At 40.4% G+C, this 26118-nt stretch overlaps 2 protein-coding genes across 10 annotated transcripts in view; both read left to right on the forward strand.

The window, feature by feature from the left end:
• WASHC2A (WASH complex subunit 2A) overlaps positions 1-8188 on the forward strand; it is a 61234-nt gene extending 53046 nt beyond the window's left edge. For 2 of the 5 annotated variants that reach the window (XM_027062548.2, XM_027062549.2), the window contains exons 26-31: positions 554-679; positions 1823-1885; positions 2242-2454; positions 4131-4748; positions 5534-5711; positions 7485-8188. In XM_027062548.2, coding sequence (XP_026918349.2) covers positions 554-679; positions 1823-1885; positions 2242-2454; positions 4131-4748; positions 5534-5711; positions 7485-7624 — 1338 coding nt within the window. In that variant the 3' untranslated portion in view covers positions 7625-8188. The remainder of the gene's footprint in view (positions 1-553; positions 680-1822; positions 1886-2241; positions 2455-4130; positions 4749-5533; positions 5712-7484) is intronic. The other 3 variants (XM_027062550.2, XM_053207232.1, XM_027062551.2) reach the window with 2 other exon arrangements.
• A 2206-nt stretch (positions 8189-10394) lies between these two features.
• The window catches only part of ZFAND4 (zinc finger AN1-type containing 4), an 88641-nt gene continuing 72917 nt past the window's right edge, over positions 10395-26118 (forward strand). Inside the window, exons 1-2 of one of the 5 annotated variants that reach the window (XM_027062552.2) lie at positions 10395-10522; positions 19634-19934. In XM_027062552.2, the coding sequence (XP_026918353.1) occupies positions 19673-19934 (262 nt within the window). In that variant the 5' untranslated portion in view covers positions 10395-10522; positions 19634-19672. Of the gene's footprint in view, positions 10523-10667; positions 10996-19633; positions 19935-26118 lie in introns of those variants that run through there. The other 4 variants (XM_015087914.3, XM_015087897.3, XM_015087906.3 and 1 more) reach the window with 4 other exon arrangements.

Below are 26118 nucleotides of genomic sequence, written 5' to 3' on the forward strand. Positions count from 1 at the left end.
TAATGTGTACTTATAAGAGGAAAACACGCAGAGAATTTTGGCGCTTACCAGTGAAGGAATGGCAAATGGCACGCTGATGATAGCGTTTGTGGTGTCTTCATCTTATGTTTCCCAATTAACATTAAAGCATTAACTAACCCAAGCTCTTACTGTATTACAGATTTGTTTGGTTTTTAAGTTGTTTATTGAAAGACCAGTGCATGCCACACGGTGACTAAATACCCATGCCTTTCAGGTGCACAGCTTTAAATTTGAGTGTTAGCCTGTTTGTGTCATTTGTCCCCACCCCAGTAGATTTTGTTAAGCACTCTCTATTTTGTTTAGCATAGCAGGAACTCCCGAGAAGGTCACAGTCTTTAGAATGCCATTTCTGAAATGCTGCATTAATTGTATTAGTTCACCTAATGTTGAAATGTTCAAATGTTGTATTAGTTCAACTCTCATTCAAGAAATGACCCAAAACTCAGAAGCCAGATTGTTTTTATGTATTATGACTTTTCTTTAAAATTTCTGAGATAGATGACAGGTGGTTGGTATTCTTTTTCTTTTGAAGATCTCAGAAAAGAAGAAGGTAGTGAAAAAAGACCACTCTGTATCCTCTGTCAAGAACCAGAAACATCCTGAATCCACTCAGCAGGGTATCAAAGAAAAAAGCACATTGAAACCGGAAACACCTCAGGTTAGAACTGCTTAAGGACTTTCAGCTCTTGCTTGTATCCCTGGACAGAGGGACTCCATCATGCATACCCAAGGGTACTCAGAGTTCTCTTGATTAGGGAGGAAACAGCAGCTAGGACGACTTCTCTCTCTTTATTGTATGGTTTAAAAAAATTTCTTTTTCTAATTAAAAAAATTTTTAAAGTAAAGGTCTACATCCACTGTGGGGCTTGAACTCATGACCTAGAGATCAAGATTTGTATTCTCTACCAACTGAGCCTGCCAGGCTCCCCTACTGTGTTTTTGTTTTGTTTTGTTTTGTTTTAAACACACTTCTCTGCCGCCTCATCTGTTCTCACTGTACACTCCAGTCTCATGAAGCTATACTTGTGATTACTGTTTTTGGACGACCTTCAAATTCAGTTCCAAGGTAGAGTTAATACAGGGTGAAGAATCTTCTTCCCATTAGAACCTCCATTTCTCCCTTTGGACTACCTTGGAGTAGAGTTACATTAGAATTAAACATAAATTGTATCCAATTCCTTGGTTCCCCTTCTTGGTTACCTCTTCTGAGGTCACTGCTGATAGGTCTCTGTTCTCAGCAGTCTTCTCTCCGGAGCTCCTCCTGGGAACAGGCCATGACTGGAAAGTGAGTTCTGGTTCTGGATTCCAGCTGTCTCTGGATGTCTCACTGAGGCTTCAGTGTCCTGAGCTGTGAAAACAAAGCCCTGGGAATAGCACGTCTCCAACGACTTGTCCCAAGTTTCAACTTCCTTTGCTTTTAGAACCTCAGTGTGTTAGGTTGTGGGTGAATTTCTGTGTGCTCTGTGATATTTGCTGTGTGGGATAACCAGCATGGTAATTTTGCCAACTGGTCAGATTTTGGTACTCTGATAACCCTGTGGTTCTTACAAATCTAATTCATGATCTTTGTCTGCCTTTACTCCATTTACGGTCTGCCAGCGTTCCACTCACACAGCAGAAGAAGAGGCATAAGTGAAAGATTTTGAGGCCCCAGGAGAGATTTGAATGCCTTTCCCTAATTAGAATCACAGAAAGTGACAGCTTCACCTTCCATCAAATTTAATAGACATAAGTGTAATCCAAGAGACATTTTTCTTTCTATTTCCCTAATGGATTGTTAACCAAATGTAATTTCACACAGGACTCACCAGGTCCCGCTCCATTTAAAACCAAAGAACCATCCCCTCGGATCTGGAAAATACAAGTAATTATAACGTGTCTGGAATCTTCACTGCCTGCCTTGTGGCATCTATAAACTTTTTTGAATATTTACTTTTGTCAACTGTTGCCAGGCATTTTCGCATCTCTTCCCCACCCTCTAGTTGTTGCTTCTTGTGTGCTGCGTCTGTAACATCTTTTCTTTGGTCCCAGTGGTGGGCACAGGTATATAATCCTCTATTTTAATTCTAAGACTTGATCGGGAGGCTTCCCTGCATTTCTCTCTCTCCTGTTGTATTATACATTATGTACACCGCGTCTCTTGTCATGTGTTACACTAGTAATCATAGACTGCTGAGTTTTAAGAAGACATACAGAGTAAGTGTCATTTTTCTCTTTTAGGCAAATTTAGCGATTAATCCAGCAGCCTTGCTGCCTGCAGCGGCTCCCCAGATCTCTGGAGTAAAACCTGTTTTGCCAGAATTGGCTTTTCGTTCATCTGAACCCGAGAGGATCCACGGTCTGGAAAGTATGCCCGCTCTTCCTAGTAGTGGGGAGGCCGGCGTGAGTTTCGATCTTCCAGCTCAGGCAGACACCTTACACAGTGCAAATAAGGTGATGAAGCCACCTTTGCTTGCTTTCTTGCTTTTTTTTTTTTTTTTTAAATCCAGAATAACTTGTATATTTCTAACTAGTCCATCAGTTATACAATCATAGGCTGCCTCCCACTAACCATTTGAAAGAGGCACCTCAGCCTTCCTTCAGCCTCTCCACCCTCCTTACACCTTCCTAACTCTGCGTCCACTTTTCCATTGCCCGTGTTTGTTACTTTTACATTCTGCTCAGTATCCACAGTGAAGTCCCACTGTCTCCAGGCTCTCCTGAGTTGCCACCTGCAGGTCTAAACAGAGCAGATCGTGTCCCTCCTCTGCTGGCTCCTTACTGCCCAAAGGAGGACATTCAGGCTCCTCAGTTTGGTATTAAAGCCTCTTACAATCCACACTAACCGAAACTTCCACCTTGCCCACCAACCACTCCACACCGTCAGCCTACACTGCAGTCACACCAGGCACCATTCCTTGAACACACACACAACCACCCACTGCTGCCAGCAGCTTGTGCTGCTACCTCTGTCAGCAGTGCTCTTGCTCATCGACAGACTGCTCAAACTTCACTGCTTCTGTGATATTTCCCCTGGTGCCCTCTTGTGTTAGGCTCCCTTCTCTGAGATCCCATGGCAGTTACTTCCCGGCTGGCATGGTCCTGTCACCCTGTTCCACAGGACTGTGGGTATGTGCTGCATGGACTGAACTCTTCGAGGTTTTGCTTTCATTTTAGTTGGTTCTCTTTTTTCTACCTAGTCTTCCTTCTCTAGAAAATCTTAGCTGATGTCTGAGTAAGCAACAGCACCTAAGATAACTCTGGTGAATACATTCATTTTAAGTGTTTCCAAAACTCTTTTCCTCGTGAAAAATAAAATATCCTTCTTTTTGTTCTATTTTTTGTCAGCCTTTGGTGAGGGGAGGGTAAGTTTACATTGGCTACTTCATAAAATTATTTGTGAAATTTCCTTGAAATAGGTAAACATAGCCAAGTACTTTGGCCAAAGAAGCTTGTACCTTCTTAAGACTACTTGATTGTATATTTTGGAAAATATCACAAATACTGCATTATTGCTAATGAGTAACTTCTGTTTTGAGGTTATATTAAAAGTTCTGATTTCTAAGCCACATTTTTTATGTCAAATATTCAACATTTAAATTTAGTGTTTGTTGACTTGAAGAGAAGAGCACGTTAGATTCCCTGTCTTTGATTGTCTCTTATCTTCCTGGTTTCGGAGCCTGATTGTAGGCTAGCCTCTTGTAAAGGTTAGCACTAGAATTCCCCCTAATTCTCTCTTGTTTTGAAAGAGACCCACATGTAAACCAAGGGCAGAGTAAGGGCCGGGAAGGGTTGTGGCACACAGAGTACCAACATGCCTACTTTGCAGGGTTCCAGCAGCAGATGAAGCCTTTCGTATGAAATTAAACAGAAATTGCCCTGCAAAGACTCCATGGGGAACACTGAAGGATTAAGAGTAACATAGTCTTCGAGTAGCTATTAAACGTCTTTGGAAATCTTTAGGAAATAATCCTTTCTCTGTCTTGGATAATATCTTGATTGAGGGATTGAGGTAGACCAGACAACCTTACAATATTTTGAGTCACTTATTATTTGCTACGTTAGCTTTGAACACCTTTTTGTTCTTCTTTTTAATCGTTAGATCAACACATGGTTTTTTGCCATTGCAGAGTCGGGTCAAAGTGAGAGGGAAGCGTAGACCGCAGACCCGTGCGGCTCGGAGGTTGGCTGCCCAGGAGTCCGGTGAGGCCGAGGATGTGAGTGTCCCCAGAAGATCCATTGCACGCTTGGCAGATGGCGACATTTCACCAGGTGACCCTCAACCACAGCCCAGGGCAGCTGGGAGAAAAGACATCTCTGAGGAGGCTGAGGCAGCTGCCGCTCCAACTTGGGCAGGTGGTCCTATACCTGAAGTAGACAGAAGCCCCTTTGCGAAATCTCTGGGTCAGCCTCTTGAGGATGACATTTTTGATTCTGGAGATATCTTTTCCAAGGGCACTGGCTCTCAGCCCACGGGGAGAAGAAAAGCCAAGACAAAGGCAGCAGATGGGCTGGCCAACCCAACAGGGGGAAGTAAAGAGAAGAGCCCCATGTTTCCCTCTCTAGGTGAGGCAGGCAGTGATGATGATCTCTTCCAGTCTGTTAAACCAAAACCAGCAAAGAAAACAAATCCTTTCCCGCTCCTGGAAGATGAGGATGATCTCTTTACAGATCAGAAAGGCAAGAAGAATGAGTCCAAATCCAATGGTCAGCAGGAGGCCATCTCAAAAGCACAAGATATTTTTGAGGTAAAAGGACATGAGAGTACTTTCTGGGCCTGTTTCTGTGTTACGACAAACACCCGATTGGCTCATTTGAGCCATAGGTTACAATAAGCTTGTTTCATTGCTGCTTGCTTAGTACTTACAATTAGGATCTTTTATTAGTTACTCTGAAATTTACTCAAAAGTAGGTTTTTGTTTTGTTTCATGTGGGGGTGGTTCTTGGCTGGCTATGGCCATTGATACAAGTCTTGATTTTCATAGTTTTTATCAGCATGTTGCTTCAGTCAGCTTTCTTGGCATGCTGCTCTATGACATATATAAAGCAGCATCAGTGCAGCTTAAGTGTTTCGCCTCTGGTTCTTGGGGAAACAGGCCCTAGCTGGAGTACAGGCAGTAAGGCCTTCAAGTGCTACTCTCTGAGCAGGTGTTTATTGAACATCTGGGTACTAGAGACACAAAGTGAACTAGGACCAGTGTGTAAGGGGAATTGGATACAGGCAGGGCAACAGATAAATAAAATGTTTTCAGATAATGTTAAGTGGCATAATGAAAACAGCTCCGGTCAGAGAACAGAGTGATGGAAAGGGTAGGAGGCACTCCTTAACAAAGGACTGGAAGAGAAAGCCTCTCTACAGAGGTGGCATTTGAGCTGGGACTAGAAGAAAGACAAGGACTGGGCCAGGCAGAGAGCTGGAGTGGGGCATTCCAGGCAGAGAGGGCAGGTCACATGGCTGTTGCAAACTATAGTGGCAGTTTGTATTTCTACCACTTGATTTAAAATTGTTTTACTTCTGTTTTGGCTCAACAAGGATGATATATTTGCTACAGAAGCAATTAAACCCTCGCAAAAAGCAAGAGAGAAGGAAAGAACATTTGAATCCAACTTGTTTGATGATAACATTGATATCTTTGCTGACCTAACTGTAAAACCAAAAGAAAAGTCCAAAAAGAAAGTGGAAGCTAAGTCTATATTTGATGATGATATGGGTAAGTTTGATTTTCTGCACATGACACAGAGAGTCATTGCCATTCAGGGACTTGATACTTTTCCTACCTTTGTTTCGGCCCTTTCCTGGAAAACATTCCCCACTGGGTTTCCTTTGGCTTGCTGTATAGTCCTGAGTTAGGCTGAGAATGGATAAGTAAATGGACTAGTTATTTTGGTGAAACAACTTTTTGCTCTGATGGACATCAAGGAATTTGAAGGAGCCCAGATTTTGACCTTAAGTATAATTTAACTTTTATATTAGTGTGCCCCCTGCCAATTATCTGTGATAACTCAGAACATTCTGATGTTACGAAGGGAGGCTCAGAAACTGCCCCACATGCTGAAGTTGGCTGAGGTGGCTGCCTCAGGCGTTTGTCTGAGTCAGAGTTCTAACTGAGGAGTGAGTGTCAGTCATTCAGAGAATGGAGGGGGCCAGTGCAGTAGGAAAGTGGTGCTATACATGAAAGCAGGTTATAGCTCAGACTTAGCATCTCACAAAAGATCTTCTGTGTTTGTAAACATGCTCATTTGGGCAAGCCAAATGCCTAAACTCAAATGTGGGGCTTCTGATATGTCTGGTGTTGATGGGTAGGACTTGAGTTGAGGCCAAATGCACACTGTCTCCTCCTTCCCCCTCTCTCCCAGGTCTAGACCTTGGGGTTAATTGGGAGAAAGCAGCTGCACTGCCACATGGGGCCTGGTCCTGGAGTAAGCTGTGTGCTGTGTCTCCACCTGCTTCCCACCACAGGGGATGCAGAAGAGACTTCGCTGTTTTTCGTTTTGTTTGTTTGTTTGTTTTTAATTACAAAAAAAGTCATACATACCTGTTGTAATAGATTAGTATTATTTGGAAAATGTAAAATGTGAAAAACAATCCCTAGAGGTCACCATTGTTGAGTGTTGGGTGTATATATCTTTTCAGCTGTGGTGATGTTAATACAGCTTTGCATACGTAGAAAGGTATGCTTATTTTTTCCAAAATATGAATATATTTTATCTGTTCTGCAGTCCTTTTAGTCACTTACTGTCTTCCCATGCCAGTCCATAGAGATCTATCTGCTTCCTTGTTGTTAGTGGTTGTGTAGTATCCTTTTGTATTTAGCCATTAGCACATTGAAAGTGATCTAGGTTGTTGCCAAGTTTTCTTTGTTATAAATGATGCCAGGCCTTTAACATTTGTGTATACCTATCTCTATGTAAACATGCTCAAATCTCTGTAGGATGGAATCTTAGCAGTAACATTGCAGGTGAGTCACAAAACACTACAGTCAGTGAAACAACTGAACACGAATGTAGTCATAAAGACTTACATTCTTAGAATTGACATGTCTCAGATAGGTGCATTTATTTTAAAAGAGGGTGACTCCTATGTTGGATTTCCCTTTGCTTATTTGTATTGCCCTTTACTTTGAAAACCTTGTGGGAAGAGAATGTAGAAGTAGGTATAATGTCACGTAAAGTCAGGGGCTGGATTGGAGTTCCAGTTATCCTTCCCTTTTTCCTGTCCTCCATGTGAACACGCATACATTTGTAGTTGAGAAAATTGTGATCTGCGAGAACTTGTGATTTGTATGTGGTCGTAAAACTTAATTAGTAGCAAAGCCAGGACCAGTATCTAAGAGGCTTGGCTCTTAGTGTTCTTGGTATTCCATACTGTTATCAGACTTGAGTATTTGGTGATTTATGTAGATGTGTCTTAAAAGCACCCATTTTCTTGCCTGTTCAGCAAATCTTTTTCTTTTCTTCTTTTTTTTTTTTTTTTCTTTTTAAAGATGATATCTTCTCCTCTGGTATCCAGGCTAAGACAACCAAACCAAAAAGTCGATCTTCACAGGCAGCACCCGAACCAAGATCTGAACAGAAGGTGTCCAACATATTTGATGATCCCTTGAATGCCTTTGGAGGCCAGTAGATTAGGGTATCACATCTCACTCTTCAGCTACATCCTTGAGTTATTGATGCTGTCTTACGTGCTCATCGTCTTAATTGAATTAGAAAAAGCAAATAATGAAACAGTACACCTTTCTTACCCAGCATACTTAGTATTTTTCTGCCCTGGTTTTAATCATGCTTAATACTGCAAAACAAAAATAAATATTTCACAGTGTTTTTGTTTTTTTTTTAAACTATATTTTTATTTAATTAGCCTTGATGGGGTCGCAGTATGATTTAGGGCATGTTGGAGAAGAAACCTCTGTGTGCCTTTCATGAGTGGGCGGGAATTCCAGAGGAAGCAATGGCAGACAGATGATCAGGAGTCTTCCTTTCATGGATAAAAGCCCTAGCTTAGAGCCTAGGCAGGTGATAGAGGAAGGGGATGGGATTATGTATTTCATGACTCTTTGCAGTCTGAGAGGAGGTTTCCTCTTATTCCAATGAATTTTGAAAATGCCTCTATAGGTTAATTAAGGCAAGGTTTGGTAAACTGTGGCCCTCTGTTGTCTGTTTTTGTAAATAAAGTTTTATTGGAACACAACCATGCCCATTCATTTACATGTTGTCTATGGCTGTTTTCACCCTACCTATGATGCTGGAGTTCAGTAGTTATGACAGGATGGCCCACAAAACCTAAGATACCTTCTATCTGTCCCTTTACAGAAACAGTTTTCTGACCCTTGCTCTAAGGCATCCATTTCCATTTCTTTGGAACTTCGAAAAACGCAGAATGAACCTAGATACTGGAAGGAAAAGTGCTGAGGATGGAAATGTCCTCCTGTAGAGCAGCACTCACTGTTCCATAGAACTTTGAACTGATGGGAATATTCTATAACTGTTGTCTAATGTGGTAGCCACTAGCTGCACGTGTAGCTGACCCCTCCTCCAGTCTGTGTTTTCTTGGACTATGCCTCCTTGGTGCTAAGTATTCAAACTATAACCATGGCACAGTCTTGTTCTTTTTGGTTTTTGTTTTTTTTAAATTTGTCTTATTATTATTTTTTTATTTTTAGGGAGAGAATGAGGGAAAGGGGCGGAGGGAGGGAGGGAGAGAGAGAGAGAGAGAGAAAGAAAGAAAGAAAGGATCTTAAGCAGGCTCCATGCTCAGTGCAGAGCTTGATGTGGGGCTCAATCTCAAGACCCTGGGATCATGACCTGAGCTGATGTCAAGAGTTGGATGCTCAACCAACTGAGCCACCCAACTGAGCCACAGCCTTTTTTTATTTAAAAAAGAAATTTTTTTAATGTTTATTTTGAGAGCACATGTGTGCTCGTGACTGAATGGGGGAGAGGCAGAGAGAGTGAGGGAGGGGGAGAGAGAGAGACAATCACAAGCAGGCTCTGTGCTGCTAGCGTAGAGCCCTGATGCAGGGCTCTACCTCCCGAACCACAGGATCATGACCTGGGCCAAAATCAAGAGTCAGCTGCTCGCACAACTGAATGAGGCTTTCAGGCACCCCATCCATGGCACAGTCTCATAGGCGGGCCCATTTGGTTTCACCAATCCTGAAAGCACTAACTTCTTCCTTGGGCACTTTTAAGATTGAACTTGGAATTGCTGATTTTGAGAGATTTGGTAGAGCTCTCACAGATCAACTCTTCGTGCCGCTCTGCTGCTGAGAGTGACTTGATGGCAGAAGAGAGTGCTTATACCTTCTGTTCCTTAGGTTACTTGCATATACCTACTCCTGAGGCTGACTCAGTAAGCATTTGTTAAATGGTTTTCTTTGGGAATGGTCAAATCTACTTATCCATCATTAGGACTGATTCCAGGAAATTCATAAGAGAGAAAATACGCAAATTCCTATTTTGAGAGGCTTCAAAGCGGGAGGGAGATAATAAAATCTCTTTAAGGGGCTCCGATCTATTCAGTTTTGGAGTTGAAGAAGGAACTAGTGTTGAGAGCCTGAAGATGAAGGTCCTTGGGTCTCCTCATAAACCCCAGGGTGTGCTCAGCATTGAACTGTTGGAGAGTAATTGATGGGTGGGGTCTTAGGAGAATGAGATGTTGGGGTTCATCTTAGATTCATTCCTCTGAGTCACAAGATGAGGATGATGAAGCTGGGAGGAGGATTGTTCACTATCGTTTGGGTAATTCACCTAGTGAAATAGGCCAGTTTGGGAAATCTGTAAGGGTTGGATTTAGAACATGTGGGGAATGGAGAGAAAAAAAAAGTGGGTGTGGGGGGGCATTTTAGGTTTGTAAGGCTTATGTCGTCTTTTAGGGTGTACACTCGGAGTTCAGCGCCTTGGGAATTAGAACAGAAAAAGGAATGTAGCTGAGTTTACCCAACTCAGATTTAAGTCATCAAGGTGTCCATGCTAATACCTGTCCTACACTTCTCAGTCCATGAATTGGATGAGGAATGATAGAGACCAACAGAGGGTATTTGCTTTTGCCCTTTTTAACCATGTACAGCAATGGCCCCATATTTCAGATGAGACCATTGAGGCCAGAAAGTCAGGAAACAGTGAAGCACAGGAAGGGTGATCTGTTAAAGGCAGGATGGCCCTGCACGGGGTCTGGAAAGGACCAACTGGAAGGCGTTTGCCTGCTACCCTCCTCACCCCAGCACTTGGGCCACGTCCAAGAGCAATCTTAGGACGGCCTCAGGCAAGGTGCAAGCCATGCTCTCGGGCCTGAAGCCAATCTCGCCGCTCCCAGGAGGCCGTGCGGCTTGTCTCTGGCCCGCCCAATTCAGTCCTAGTCAGGTGCCCAGTGTTGGTAATAAAGGGCCAACATCCGGGCCTCTCCTAACCGACACCCACCATCGAACGCTAAAGCAGCCCCGGCTACCGAGCAACCGCCGGCGTCGGGCAGCCAGGCCCCGCCCCTGCCCGTGCCCTCGCTGATTGGAGGGTGACGTGAGCGCTGGTGAGTGATTGGTAGGCGGTGGCACAAAGGGGCGGGGGCGCGGCGGAGGCGGTGTGTTTCTCGTCAGTGCCTGCCGCGGCGTCGCTCGCGGGGCCGCGCCTCTCTGTAGGCCTGCGGGCGGGCGAGGCAGTGGACGAGACAGCCGGGGAGGGCGCCCGGGGCTGCGGGCCGCTGAGCGGGTTCGCGCTTTCGCCGGCCTCCGCGGGCCGGAGAGGCGCGCCGGCCGCTCGGCAGCCGGGCCCCGCCCCCTCCGCAGCCGCTGCCCTGAGACCGGCGCGGCGCGACGCCTTTCCTGAGGAGTCTCCACTTTTCGTCCCTCCGCCGAAGCGACGCGGGTGTTCCGCCCCGTCTCGTCCGACGGGTGCTGAGCCGCCAGTCGCCGATTCTGACGCGGAGCTTGTGCACTACCCCCCAGATTAGGACCGTACGTGTGGGTAGCCGGAGTTTATCCTGGAGGAGTACGGGCTGCGCAGGTGACCCAGTGGGCTTGGAGTGTGTACTTTGAAGGCTGGAGTAGACGTTGGCCTCCAAGGATTTCCAAGACCCACTAGAAAGAAGTTTAGGGTACAAATGCATTTAAGTGGTGGATATAATTCTGTAGCATTATTTATTTATTTAAGAGCGAGCTTAAGCGGGGGGAGGGGCAGAGACAGAGGGGGGTGGGGTGGGGGAGAGAGAATCCCAAGCAGGCTGCCTGCCCAGACAGCAGGGAGCCTGACTGGGGGCTTAAAATCGTGAACTGTGAGATCATGACCTGAGCCAAAATCAAGAGTTGGATGTGTAGCTTCTATTTAAAACAGGGGTGTTTTTCACCTAATCAGTAAAAGGCAGTTTGTTAAAAGCCAGTGTTTTTAAAGGTTGCATAACATTTTGGATCTCTTTGTGTTGGGGGAAATTTTTAAAAGACAACGGCTCTCCTCTGGCTAATAATCTTTAGAACAGGGTAAAGCTGATTGCTAGTGAAATTACTTACTTCAGTGCTATTATTGCCTTACCTATCTTTAACTTCTCTCTTATCTTTGGTAATGTTTTTTAGAACTTTTTCAGAAGAAAGAAGTGTTTTTGGAATTAATTTAGGAATTTTTTTTTTTTTGATGCCATTACTCTTACTAGCTAAGTATGTTTTTTAATTGGTAAAAATTCTGGAAGTACTTTTTTTTTTTCTCTACTCGCCTCTTTTTTTTTCTTTTGCTCTTGTATAATTTAGCTTTCACGTTCTTGCAACATTTCCCACCCTGTCTCTGAATCTTCATTGCCTCTCGTTTTCCAACAACATAGGGTTCCATAATATGTTTAGTTGAGTATGACCACACGGTTATTGTGTGTTAATACTGTCTAGGTCTTTGGTCTGCTGGAACTTTTCATTTGCTCCTTTGCCATCATCTAGTCCTCCAGGCTGGCTTAACCAGATTTCATGGCCTCATTTTGTCCTCTGTTACTGTGATTTCTACTGCTCAGGAGAGGTATAACTATTTTTGAGTCATACATTTCAGGTTTTTTGAGTAGGCTGCATACGTCCCAACACAGGGCTTGAACTCACGACTCTGAGATCAAGATCTGAGCTGAGATCAAGAGTCAGCCGATTAAGCGACTGAGCCACCTAGGCACCCCACATTTTAGTTTTGAATTTGGTTACCTGCCTTGCTCCTTTATGGATTTTAGAAATTTCTCCATTGATTACGGCCCAAACTTACAGTAGGTGTCCCAGTGCAGTGTAGTGCTGCATTGGGTTGCTGTTTTTCCTTTAGCCCATAGTTGCTTTATCCATTCTCATTATAGATGAGGGACTTCCAAATCTGTTACCCTCTCCCAGCCCCAGCTTTTTTTTTTTTTTAAGTCGTTCTTATTTTTGTTTAACGTTTATTTATTTTTGAGAGAGAGAGCGTGTGTGCGGGAGAGGAGCAGAGAGAGAGAGAGAGACGCGGAATCCAAAGCAGGCTCCAGGCTCTGAGCTGTCAGCACAGAGCCTGGCTCAGGGCTCACACTCATGGACCTACAGATCTTGACATGAGCGGAAGTCAGACACCTAACCGACTGAGCCACCCAGGCACCCCCCCCCCCCCCCACCAGCTTGTTTATTATATTCAGGGTATTGTGGAAGAGTACTGTGGTGAAGGAAATGCTCCTTAGATCTTCTGTCTCTAAATTCCTTGGGCAGACACTGGTTACCCATGCCTTTATTTCTGTAATGTTCATTTCAGCATTCCTGACCTCTGACTTCTGTTGCTAGAGCTGCTACTATGTAGGTAGGAGTGCTGTTGATTTTGGGGAAACAGACACAGGTAATTCTTCAATACGTCGTTTAATGTAGCATGATAAGTATGTTTTTAAGAATACACATGTAACCCAGAAGCACATTATAAAAGCAGTTGGTTCAGAGGTTAGGGGTTAGCTTCATAAAAAGTTATTTTTCCTAAAAGCATTTCAGTGTATTTAAGATATAACGAAACAAAACCTGAACAATACAGCCACTTATTTGGCTTATATTTAAGAGTAATGGCCTTTTACCACTATCACGAGCAATGTTATTAGCACAATACTTTGTATTATCATATTACTCATTGTTTTGATAAATAGTGTGATAGCACTCGTAGCATCTGTGCTTCCAGCATCAGGTTTTCTTTCTGTGATGCCATCTCTTTAGGATCATTAGCAGTCTTTACAGTGTAATTCAGGTTCCCTAATTTATTCTGCATCCAGTTACTGTTATAAAAATTCACCCTATAGCAGAAATCACTGTATGTGCATGTATGTTATCTGTTGGACAAACTTTGGTGGACTTACTGTGGAGTGAATCATAACAGGATTCTCATGGGAAAGCAGCATTCCCCCAAACTTTTGGAGCATATCCAAATATTTCTTCATCTCTAAAACAGGGATTATATATATATATTTGTGTGTGTGTGTGTGTGTGTAAAATAAATAAATATATTTTTTATTTTATATATATATATATATACATATATATATATATATATATATATTACAGATTTGTTCTAAGGATCATTTGAGAGAGTGAATATTCATTGCTGTTTCATTGAACAAACTTTTAATGAGTACCAATATATACAAAATACTGTGCTAGGTGATGGGGTGGCAAATCAGATGTGGTCTCCCCCTTAAGTAGCTTATCGTTTAGGAGAACAAGAAAGCCATGTAAAAAGTGAAATTGATTGTTCTGGGTACAATATATGATGGAGGTTGGGGTACAAAGCCATAAAAGGTTTTGTGGAATAGTTGCTATTTAAGCTGAGTCTTGAAAGATGATTAGGTGCTTGTCAGGTAGCCAAGTGTGGGGATGGCAGAGAGTAGAGCAAAGCAGGAGCAATGAGATAGAAGTGGATGTATTCTGAAGCTGCAGGTGCACATGATTAGAGGATAGAAGTACAGAGGTATTGCCAGGTGGGATGACATAGATGTATAAATAGAATGGGGCTGGAAGGTGAGATGTACGATCTTAGGGTCTTTCTCAGAAGTCTGAATTTTGTTCCTCTTCTTTTTTTTTTTAATTTTGAGAGAGAGCATTTGCAAGAGAGCAAGTGGGGGAGGGACAGAGAGAGAGAGAGAGAGAGAGAGAGAGAGAGACTTCCAAGCAGGCTCTGCACTTTGAGCACAGAGCCTGTTGCAGGGCTTGATCCCACAAACCATGAGATCATGACCTGAGCCTATATCAAGAGCTAAGATGCTCAACCGACTGAGCCACCCAGGCGCCCCTGAATTTTATTCCTATATACAGTGAATTTAATTCTGTAATTTTGTTCTATTGGCATTCTATTCTGTAGAAGCCATCATAGGAGCTGGAGCTAAGAAGTAACATGATCAGTTCTATACCAGTTAAAAAGGTAACTATGCTCCACCCCATATATCATTAGGAAATGCAAATTAAAGAGATACCACTACACAACTATTAGAATCCAGAACACTGACAACATCAAATGCTGACAAGGATATGGAGCAGTAAGCACTCTTACTCATTGCTGATGTGAATGCAAAGTGGTACAGCCACACTGGAAGACACTTTGGCAGTTTCTTATAAATCTAAACACATTGTTAAGATCCAGCAGTCACACTCATTGGTATTTACCAAAAGAGTTAAAAACATATCTACACAAAAACCTGCACACAGATGTTTATAGCAGTAATATTCATAATTGCTCAAGTTTGGAAGCAACCAAGATGTATCCTTCAGTAGGTGAATGGATAAATTGTGGAACATTTAGACAATATGGAGTATTCAGTGTCATAAAGAAATGACCTATCAATCCATGAAAGGACATGGAGGAAACGTAAATGCATGTTACTAAATGAAAGAAGCCAATTTGAAAAGGCTACATAGTGTATAATTGTAGCTGTATGATATTCTGGAAAAGGCAACCTATGTGGATGGTAAAAGTATCAGTGATTGCTGGGGATTTGGGAGGGTTGTAGGATGAATATGTGAGCCACAGGATATTTTTAGGGCAGTGAAACTATTCTGTATGATACTGTAATGGTGGATACATGTCATTATATGTTTGTGAAAACCAATAGAAAGTACAACAGCAAGAATGAACTCTAATGTAAATTATGGGTGTTAGGTGATAATGATGTGTCATTGCAGTTTCTTCAGTTGTAACAAATACACCATTCTGTTGTAGGATGCTGACAGTGGGGGAAGTGGTGCATGCGTGAGGACAGGGAGTATATGAGAAAATATATATCTACTTTTTGTTTAATTTTGTTCCTATTACCTTGATACCAAAACCAGACAAAGATATATTAAGAACACTAGATCACTATTTCCTATGCATATAGATAGAAAAATTTTCAAAAAATATTAGTCAAATATAGCAACATATATAATTATACACCATATACAGATGAGATTTAGTTTAGGAATGCAAGGTTGGTTCAATAAAAACCAATGTTGTATTAAACACCGTATTAATAGAATAAGAGACGAAAACCACATGATCATCCCAATAGACATTGGACAGAAAAGCATCTGGCAAAATCCAACACACTTCATGATTTAAAAAAAAAAAAAAAAAAAACCCCAGTTAAAGTAGCAGAGTAGATTATGTATGGAAACCCCACAGCTAAAATCATACCTTGTAGTGAAAGACTGAATGCTTTCCCCCTACAGTCAGGAATAAGACAAGAATGTCTACTCTCACCACCAAAATTCAACCCTGTATTAGAGATTTTAGAGCAAGTAATTAGGTAAGAAAAGGAAGTAAAGAGTGTCTTACTGGAATGTTCAAGATTGGAAATGAAGAAGTAAAACATTTCTCTTTGCAGATGACATGATCTTTTATGGAAAAAAATCCCAAGGAATCCACTAAAAAATTACTGGAACTAATAGATGAATTCTGCATGGTTGCAATGTACAAGATCAATATATTAGAATCAATTTTTAAAAAATTTTTTAACTTATTATTTTTGAGAGAGAGAGAGCAATCGGGGAAGGGGCAGAGAGAGAGGGAGACACAGAATCCGAAGCAGGCTCCAGGCTCTGAGCTCTTAGGACAAAACCCAATGCAGGGCTCCAACTCACGGACCGAGAGATCATGACCTGAGCTGTAGTTGGCCGCCCAACTGACTGAGCCACTCAGGCGCCCAAATATATTAGAATCAATTTTATTTCTCTATGCTGGCAATGAACAAATTGAAAATGACACCAACAATAACTTCATTTATAGTAGCATCAAAAAGTATAGTTCTTAGGAATACTTTTTTTTAAAAGCAAAACTCATACTCTTAAAAACTAGAAAACATTGTTGAAAGCAATTTAAGAAATTTAAATAAACTGAAAGGCATTGCATGTTCATGGATTATAACACTTAATATTGTTGGGGAACCTGGGTGACTCAGTCGGTTGAGCGTCCGACTTCAGCTCAGGTCATGATCTCACAGTTTGTGGGTTTGAGCCCTGCATCAAGCTCTGTGTTGACCGCTTGCTTAGAGCCTGGAGCCTGCTTCAGATTCTGTGTCTCCTCTCTCTGCCCCTCCCCCACTCACACTTTGTCTCACTAAGTTTCTCAAAAATCAATAAATGTAAAAAAAATAAAAATAAAAAAAGACAATATTGTCAAGATGGTGGTATTCACCAAATTTGCACACTTAACACAGTGCTTATTCAAAAGCCCAACTGGTGTTTTTGCAAAATAGACAAGTTGATCCTAAACTTCACGTGGAAATTCAAAGGACCCAGGATAACCAAGAATCATGAAAGAGAAGAACAAATTAGAGAACTTACACTTCCTGGTTTCAAAACTTACTACAAAGGTGAAAAGACAACGTGGTACTGTTATAATGATAGACATGTAACAGATCAATGGAATAGCGTTGAGGGACCACAAGTAAACCCCCACATTCCCGGTCAGTTGGTTTTTGACAAGGGTATCAAGACAATTCAATGGGAACAGAATAGTTTTTCCAGCAAATACTGCTTGGACAACTTGCAAAAACTTGCAACAACTTGCAAAAATAAAAGTGGATTCTTATTTTATACCATCTACAAAAATTCAAAATGGATAGATCTATATGTAAGGCTAAAACTATATAATTCTCAGCAAAGTGTGTATCCAAGTGAATCTTTATTCCTTTTTTTTTTTTTATGTTTATTTTTGAGAGAGGGAGAGACAGAGTATTAGTAGGGGAGGGATAGAGAAAGAGGGAGACACAGAATCCACAAATCCAAATCCACATCCACACATCCAGGCTCCAGGTTTTGAGCTGTCAGCACAGGGCCAGACACAGGACTTGAACCCAGGAACCACAAGATCATGATCTGAGCCAAAGTCAGATGCTTAACTGACTGAGCTGCCCAGGCACCCCAAAATCTTTATTACTTTGGATTAGGCCAGGCGTTTTTGTTTTGTTTTGTTTTGTTTTAAGTTTATTTATTTAGAGAGAGAGAGGGAGGGAGAGAGAAGCCCAAACAGATTCTGCATTGCTCTACATGGGGCTCCATCTCACGAACCATGAGATCATGACTGGAGCCGAAACCAAGAGTCAGTCGCTCACCCAACTGAGCTACCCAGGTGCCCCTAGGCCAGGGTTTTAAAATGTGATGCCAAAAGCAAGCAGCAGAAGAAAAATAGCCAAATTGGATGTCACTAAAATAAACTTATGCTTTGAAGAATACTGTCAAAGTTAAAAGGCAGCCTACAAAATTAGAGAAAATATTTGGAATCATATATCTTTAAGAGGCTTGTGTCTAAAAACACATTAAAAACCCTTTTACAATTCAGTAATAAAAAGACAACCAGAGTAAAAATGGACAAAGGATTTGAATACATTTTCTGAATATAGATATTTCTGTGTAGAAGGTATTCAAATAGCCAATAAGCATCTAAAAAGATGCTCAATATTCTTAGTCATTAGAAAAAGGAAATCACAATCACAATAAAATACTACTTTGCACCCACTAGGATGGCTTTAATCAAAAAGGCAAAAAAAAAAAAAAAGTATTGGCAAGGATGTGGAGAAATCAGTATCCTAGGAATGTAAAATGGTTCAGACCCCTTTTGAGAACAGTTGGCAGTTCCACAAATTGCTAAATGTGGAGTCCCTACCTAACCCAACAATTCCACTCCCAGACATATGGGAGAGAAAGGAAAATGTATGTCAGCACAAAAACTTGTAATCCAATGTTCATGTAGCATTATTCATAATAGCCCCACATTGGAAACAAGCCAATATGCCCATCAGCGGATGACTGGATAAATATGTGGTGTATCCATATGATAGGATGGACTTTTATTCAGCTATAAAAAAAGAATGAAGTACTGATACATCCTAAAATGGATGAACTTTGAAAACGTTATGCTAAGTGATAGAAGCTAATCACAAAATACAATCAAAATCACACTGTATGATTCTGTTTACGTGAAATGATCAGAATGGGCAAAATGACAGAAAGTAGATAAGTGGTTGCGTAGGGCAGAGAGGGAAAGAAAGAATTTGGGAGTGATGTCTAAAGAGGACAGGGTTCCTTTTTGGGGTGATGAAAATGTTCTAAAGATGATTGTGATGGTTGTACAATTCTGTGATTGTAATAAACACCAGTAAATTTTAGATTTTAAATAGGTGAATTTTATGGTATGTAAATTATATTTCAATAAAGCCATTAAAAAGATATACTTACCTGTCCAGGAAGATGTGTATCACCTGTCCTATTAACTCCTCTCCTTACAAAGTTTTCACATTTCTAATAGCAATTTATTGATTTGATTATTCCTATTACCTTATTATACACTTATAATTTATCTTAGGACTTTGTTGCATTTGCCTCTCATATTCATTAGCCATTGTATGTTTGTGTGTAGAGATTATGTCTGATGTCTGTTACCAGTATTAATGTCATCTCAGTGCTGTACTGATAGATAACTTCTGGAAATCGAAATGCTTATTGATTATTTAGTGAATCTTATTTTTTAAGGAACCTATTAATGTGGTTGCTATTCTTTTCTTCAGTGTGATTCAAAGGTACAGTGGTATAAAGTTATATTTTGTATGGGTTAAAAACATAATTTACGTGTTTTAGTAAAGGATGTATACCTTCTTGCAGATATATACCTCCATGCTGAGTTTGCTGGTTTAAATATTATTAACAACAATAATATACTTGTTGAGTATGCACTATATATAAATAACTGTGCTGAACTTTAGTAAGATACAGAGAAGTATTGTAAATATACCTGTTCTTAATAATCTTACAGTCTAGGCGTGCCTGGGTGGCTCAGTTGGTTAAGCGTCCAACTTTGGCTCAGATCGTGATCTCACAGCTGGTGAGTTTGAGCCCTGCGTTGGGCTCTTGGCTGACAGCTCAGAGGCTGGAGCCTGCTTTGGATTCTGTCTCCCTCCCTCTCTGGCCCTTCCCTGCTCACGCTCTGTCTCTGTCTCTGTCTCTCTCTCTCTCTCTCTCTCTCAAAAGAATAATAATCTTATGGTCTAATTGGGAGAGTGGTTTCAGAGACAACTGTGAAAGGTTTAGGATTAGACAAATTAAGTAATAAAATGAATTCTGGGGCTGTCTGGAAGATTATGGGCCAGAGTTGTTCAGAGAGTATGACAGGATGAACTTTCAGATTCGCTTGTTAAAAAAAAATTATTCTTGTTTTTTAGGTACAAAACTCAAAACATGAACAGCATTACATATTACCAATGTTCAAAGCTGATTTGGCTAGAACTGGAATACGGTTGCATACCACACATTCCAGAGGAATTAGAAAAGTCAAAGTAATGGATAACAGAAAAGATCCTCCATTCTTCAATGAAGATAACCTGGGAACATTTTACTACAAACTTCCTTTCTGTGAAACCATGGAGCTCTTCATTGAAACATTGACTGGAACGTGTTTTGAGTTGAGAGTTTCACCCTTTGAAGCTGTTATTTCTGTGAAAGCAAAAATTCAAAGATTGGAAGGTACTAGTTTTTCTTTGTTTTTAGGGTAAGAGGATTACATTTGTTCATCAAGAGCATATAATAACTAACTTTTCTTATGGGGAAAATGTCACACATGCATGGAATTAGAAAGAATAGGGTAGTACACCCCCATCTATCCCTTACTTAGCTTTAATAGTTATCAATTCATGGTCTATCTTGTTTCCATTCCTACATTCTTCCCATCCGCTTCCCCTTCTACCAGATTCTTTTGAAGGAAGTCCCTGGCATCATGTTAATGGTGTGTAAAATAATATTTTAAAATAATTTTTCAACAGATTATGATGACATGCAAAATCTGCCACAACTACGTCACAGTTACTTTCAACGGGAAATTGTAATTGAGTTCCCTTTTAGTGACCTTCTTTACCTACTTGGCAGATACTTTTCTTTTTTTAATGTGGAGATTTTCTAAGGGGTTTAGCTTATATTTTCATAATTTGAAGTTTTCTTAGTATAGCAGGGATGCTGAATATTGTGCAGTGTCTCTTTGCTGTTTGCGTATTTGTGAAAGGTGTCATAGAGTACATTGTGTTAAAATTAGAGTCTTTTTTTTTTTGTACTTTGAAGGTTCCTAAATTAAGTGATACTTGCCATTACAGTTGTTAAAATCCAGTATTGACTAGAAAATTAAGTTGTTCTATATAACACTAAATGGATCTTTGCTTTTTGAGCCAGCTGGAACTTGCTATAATTTAGAGGTAGTAACTAGCATTGCCCTCTAGTCCAGTTTAGGTTCAGAATTATAGAAGGATGAGTAGGGATAGAATTTTTTATCTTTATAAAGCCAAGAATCCTGGTATCCGAGCTTCTAAATATTTGCTGTGTCTCCACTAACTTCTATTAAGTTAGTGATCAGCTGCGTCCAGTGATCACATCAGTATATACACTAATGGTACATGAAACATTTTTCCCCCAAGTGATTTGCTGAGACATGGAGTCAGAATAGGTTATTTTGACATTGTTCTGCTTTTTTATTACGTGATGGTGTAATGATATCTTTTTAGGAGCAGGAAGACAAAACCCTCTTGTGTTCTAAATAATCTCTGTATTTTCCCCCCTTTCATGCATTTTGAATAATCTCCATGCAACAAAAGCACTTTAGGGAGAATGTTACTTAGGTACTTAATGTCAAAAGTAAATTTGAGGTTAGAGAGATAGGGACTCATCCAAGGGAAATGTTTAGTTACTAACAGAGTTGGGTTCATAGCTTAAGGTGTGGACTCCTTGTCCTATGTAGGAGTAGGCATTGCCAGTGTAAAAACTGACTTTGTAGTTATTGGATAGTTGAAAACAAATAGACATTTATAAAACAAATAGAGTTATTGGGAAATTAAATGAGGTAATGTAAATACAAATGCAAATCCCACTGTCCTAACAAAATACCATAGACTGGGTGGCTTGAACAACAGGCATTTATTGTCTCACAGTTCTGGAGCTGGAAAGTCTGAGATCAGGGTACTAGCATGGTCAGATTCTACTAAGAATCTTTCTGATTACAGACTTACTGACTTACAGACTTTCTTCCTGACTTAAAGACTCCCTTCTTCTTGCTATATTCTCCTATGGCAGACAGAGAGAGAGAGCTCTCTGGCTTCTCTTCTTACAAGGGCACTGATCCCACCAGGAGGGTCTCACCATCATGACCTTATTTAAACCTAATTACCTCTCAAAGGTCATATCTCCAAATACCAGCACATTCGAGTTTGGGCTTTAAGATAACACATTGGGTGTGGGGACACAGTTCAGTCCATAGCACCTACAACAAGTCGTCAATAGATCTCAATTCCTGTTCCCATTCCTGACCCTCCTATCCCGCACCCCTTTCTTTTGTCCTAGTCTCCATACTTTTTTGTAACTTCCTGCAGCCCATGGGCACTGACAGTCATTCTCTTCTTAAGGAGGCTTCAAGTAGGCATCTTTCATAAACAATGAATTTTGATTTTTTTTCTGGGTTGTCTTTCTTTTTCTACCCAGGAAGACATTGGGGCTAAAATATCGGGTAAGACTCCCCAAGATAGAAGGATACGGAGTAGGGAGGATAGGAAGGCAGAGGTGACACCACTCAGTTCATCCTTGAGGGAAGTGGCTCCTCTGTCCGACTGCTTTTCCTTTTGGGTAGGTTTTGGTAAGTTCAGAACTAGAGCTTAGTAAGAGAAAGGAGGGTAGGTGGGAGGGGTCTTCAGACAGAGCTCAAGGAATATTCTGGGTTAGGAATGATGAGGCTGTAGCAAGAAAGGAGCAGAACCAGCAATAGAACTTTAAATGGGCCTTGAAGGGACAGGAGCACTGAAGCCAGACTGCCTGATTTCATATTTCAAGTTGAGCAGATTACTTAACCCCTATTTATCTCAGTTGTGCTAATTTAAAACAGGAATACTGATAGTACCAATCTCAAAAGAGTTGTTCTTAGGATTATTAGTTAATAAATGTAAAGGATTTAACATGTTCTTTATCAAGGGAAAATGGTCAGTCTGTGGAGATAGTGCAGTATGTACCCAAGGATCTAAGAACTATGCCGTTGGGAGAAGATGTAATTTAGGTCTCTGAGTTTTTCAGAGGAAGTGAAATTTTTGGAGCTTTTCATCACCTAGAGCATTGGTATGCAAAGAATAGTACACACTTAGAGGATATGAAAAATAATCCAGTGGAATTTGGAAAGGAAAAATGTGCCAAGAAATGTAAGGGATTATTGTCATTTGGTTCTTTATTGCCGTGGGCAGTGGATTTCCTAGATTTACCATCCAGTCCTTGGCATTACTGCTGCCTAGTAAAGATTTCTCTTCTATGCATGGGATAGGATGATCTTCCTGGCCTTCTTATGAGTGTTACTAGTTCTGTGTTATTAGTTCTGACCGATGACCTATGTACATTGTCTGTGTTATTAGTTCTGACCAATGAACTATGAATAGAAGTCTCCATTAGCCTGAGCCCCTGAGTAACTGTAGGGAGCAGAAGCACCCTGCTGACCTGCAGCGGACATGTCTAAGAAATCAATTTTTGCTTTAAGGCACTGATGTCTTTGGGGTGGTTTGGGGAGGGTTCAGCATAACTTACTTTATTCTGACTGATACAGTATCAAATAGGGATCTTTTTTTTTTTTTCACTACATAGATAACTGGTCTTCTAAATACCATTTATTGAATTACTCTAATCTTTTCTCACCAAAATAACTTCATACCTGTCACGTATGACATTTTTATGTGCACACTCAACTCTTTGGATCATCTAATCTATGTCTATCTCTTCATATGCCAATATCACACTGTCTTATTTATTATAACTTAACAGGTTTTGATAGCTGATGATATCCATTCACATTAAGGATCATTATATGTCTTTAGAGAATTGACCCCTTTATCACTATGTAATGCCTCTCTTTATCCCTGATAACTTTACTTGCTCTGAAGTTTGCTCTGTCTGCAATTAATATAATTATTCCAGCTTTCTTCTGGTGAGTGTTAGAATAATGTACCTTTCTCCATCCCTTTACTTTTCCCCCCAGCTTTATTGAGGTACAGTTAACAAATAAAATTGTATCTATCTCTATACTTTTAACCTATGTATTTAAACTTTGTATTTAAAGTGGATTTCTTATAGACATTATGTAGTTGGGTCTTGGTTTTTCATCCAGTCTGATGATCTCTTTTTTAATTGGTTTATTTAGGCAGTTGATGTTTAAAATGATTATTTATATGGTTGGATTAATAGCTACCATATTTGTTACTGTTTTGTATTCATCCTCCTGGTTCTTTGTTCCTTTATTTACACTCTTTTCTGCCTTTTGTGGTTTTAATTAATCCTTTTATATGGCTCTGTTTTCTCTCTTCTTAACATCAGTAGTACTTCTTTTTTAACTTATTTTAGTGGTTGCAATAAAGTTTACAATATATATTTATAGAAAAGCCAAGTCCACTTTCAAATAATGCTATACTTTTTCATGAGTATTGCAACTACCTAATAAAAACTATTCCTAAGGCACCTGGCCGGTTTAGTAGGTACAGCATGGGACTCTTGATCTCAGGGTTGTGAGTCCGAGCCCCACATTGGGTGTAGAGATTACTTAAAAACAAAATCTTGGGGTGCCTGGGTGCCTAAGTCAGCTAAGTGTCTGACTTTGGCTCAGGTCATGATCTCACGGTTCATGGGTTTGAGCCCTGTGTTGGGCTCTGTGCTGACAGCTCAGAGCCTGGAGCCTGCTTCAGATTGTGTGTGTGTGTGTGTGTGTGTGTGTGTGTGTGTGTGTGTGTGTGTCTGTCTCTTTCTCTCTCTGTGTTCCTCCTCCACTCATACCCTCTGTCTCTCTCTCAAAATAAATAAATAAACATTAAAAGAAAATCTTAGAACAACCCCCCCAAACCTAAGTATTCCTAATTCTTCTATTTTGTCCCTTATCTCATTGTTATCATTCATTTCATTTATGCATAAGCCATAATTGTTACAGTGTTATTATTCTGAACAAACTATTATCTGTTAGATCAATTAAGAGTAAGAAAATGAATAGTTTTTATTTTACCTTAGTCCTTCTTTGATGCTTTTCCTTTATGTAGATCCAAGTTTCTAACTGTATCATTTCTTTCTGAAGAACTTCTTTTAATATTTCTTGTAAGGCAGGTGTATTGTGCCCAGTTTTTATTTATCTGAGAAAGTCCATTTCTCCTTCACTTTTTTTTTCCTCCTTTACTTTTGAAGGATAATTTTATAGGGTACAGAATTCCAGGTTGGTTGTCTTTTTCTTTCAACATTTTATTATTAAAAAAAATTTTTTTTAAGTTTATATAAGTAATGTCTATACCCAATGGTGGGATTGAACTCATGGCCCTGAGATCAAGAGCCTTATGCTCCACTGAGCCACCCAGGTGCCCCATTTTTCTTTCAACATTTTAAATAGTTCCTCTACTCTCTCCTTGTTTATAGGATTTCTCATGAAAAGTTCCCTATAATTATTATTTAGGTTTTTCCTCTGCCTTCATTAAAGAGTTTTCTCTTGGGGCACCTGGGTGGCTCAGTCGGTTGAGCATCCGACTTTGGCTCAGGTCATGATCTCATGGCTTGTGGGTTAGAGCCCCACATTGGGCTCTCTGCTGACAGCTGGGAGCCTGGAGCCTGCTTTGTATTCTGTGCTTCCCTCTCTCTCTGCCCCTGCCACTTGCGCTCTGACTCTCTCTCTCTCTCTCTCTCTCAAAAATAAACATTAAAAAAATGTAAAAAAAACCTTTAAAAAAGATTTTTCTTTTTGTTTTTGCTTTTCTGAAGTTTGATATGATATGCCTAGGTGTAGATTTAAAATTTTTAATCCTGTTTGATGTTCTTTGAGCTTACTGATCTGTGATTTGGTATATCTCGTTAATTTTGGAAATTTCTGGGGCATTATTATTTTTCTTCTGTTCTATTTTCTTTTAGTATTCCAGTTATATGCCTTTTGAAATTTTTTCACAGTTCTTGGATGTTCTGGTTGTTTTCATTCTTTATTTTCTCTTTATATTTCAATTTGGGAAGTTTCTAAAAAGAATTTTTTTTTTTTTTTAAAGTAGGCTTCATGCCCAATGTGGAGCTTGAACTCACAACCCTGAGATCAAGAATTAGATGCTCTATTGACTGAGCCACCCAGGATCCCCTCTATCTACATTTCTTTAAGCTCAATGATTCTTTCCTTGCTATATCCAGTCGGCTGATAAGCAGGCCCATCAAAGGCATTTTTAATTTCTGTTATTGTTTTTTTTTTATTTAAAAATTTTTTTAAATGTTTTTATTTATTTTTGAGACAGAGACAAGGCATGAGCAGGGGAGGGGCAGAGAGAGAGGGAGACACAGAATCTGAAGCGGGCTCCAGGCTCTGAGCTGACAGCACAGAGCCCTACGCGGGGCTCGAACTCACAGAGTATGAGATCGTGACCTGAGCCGAAGTTGGACGCTCAACCGACTGAGCCACCCAGGCACCCCTCTGTTATTGTTTTTTTTTTTTAATTGAGTTCTAAGAATATTTTTTCCCTTTTTTAATTTTAAGTTTTGTTTATTTAAAAAAATTTTAAGTCATTTAAATGCAAGTTAGTTAACATACAGTGTAATAATGGTTTCAGGAGTAGAATTTAGTGATTCATTGCTTACATATAACACTCGGTGCTCATCCCAACAAATGCCCTCCTTAATGCCCATGACCCATTTA

The sequence above is a fragment of the Acinonyx jubatus genome, chromosome D2, assembly GCF_027475565.1.
Source record: "Acinonyx jubatus isolate Ajub_Pintada_27869175 chromosome D2, VMU_Ajub_asm_v1.0, whole genome shotgun sequence".
Classification (NCBI taxonomy): Eukaryota; Metazoa; Chordata; class Mammalia; order Carnivora; family Felidae; genus Acinonyx; species Acinonyx jubatus.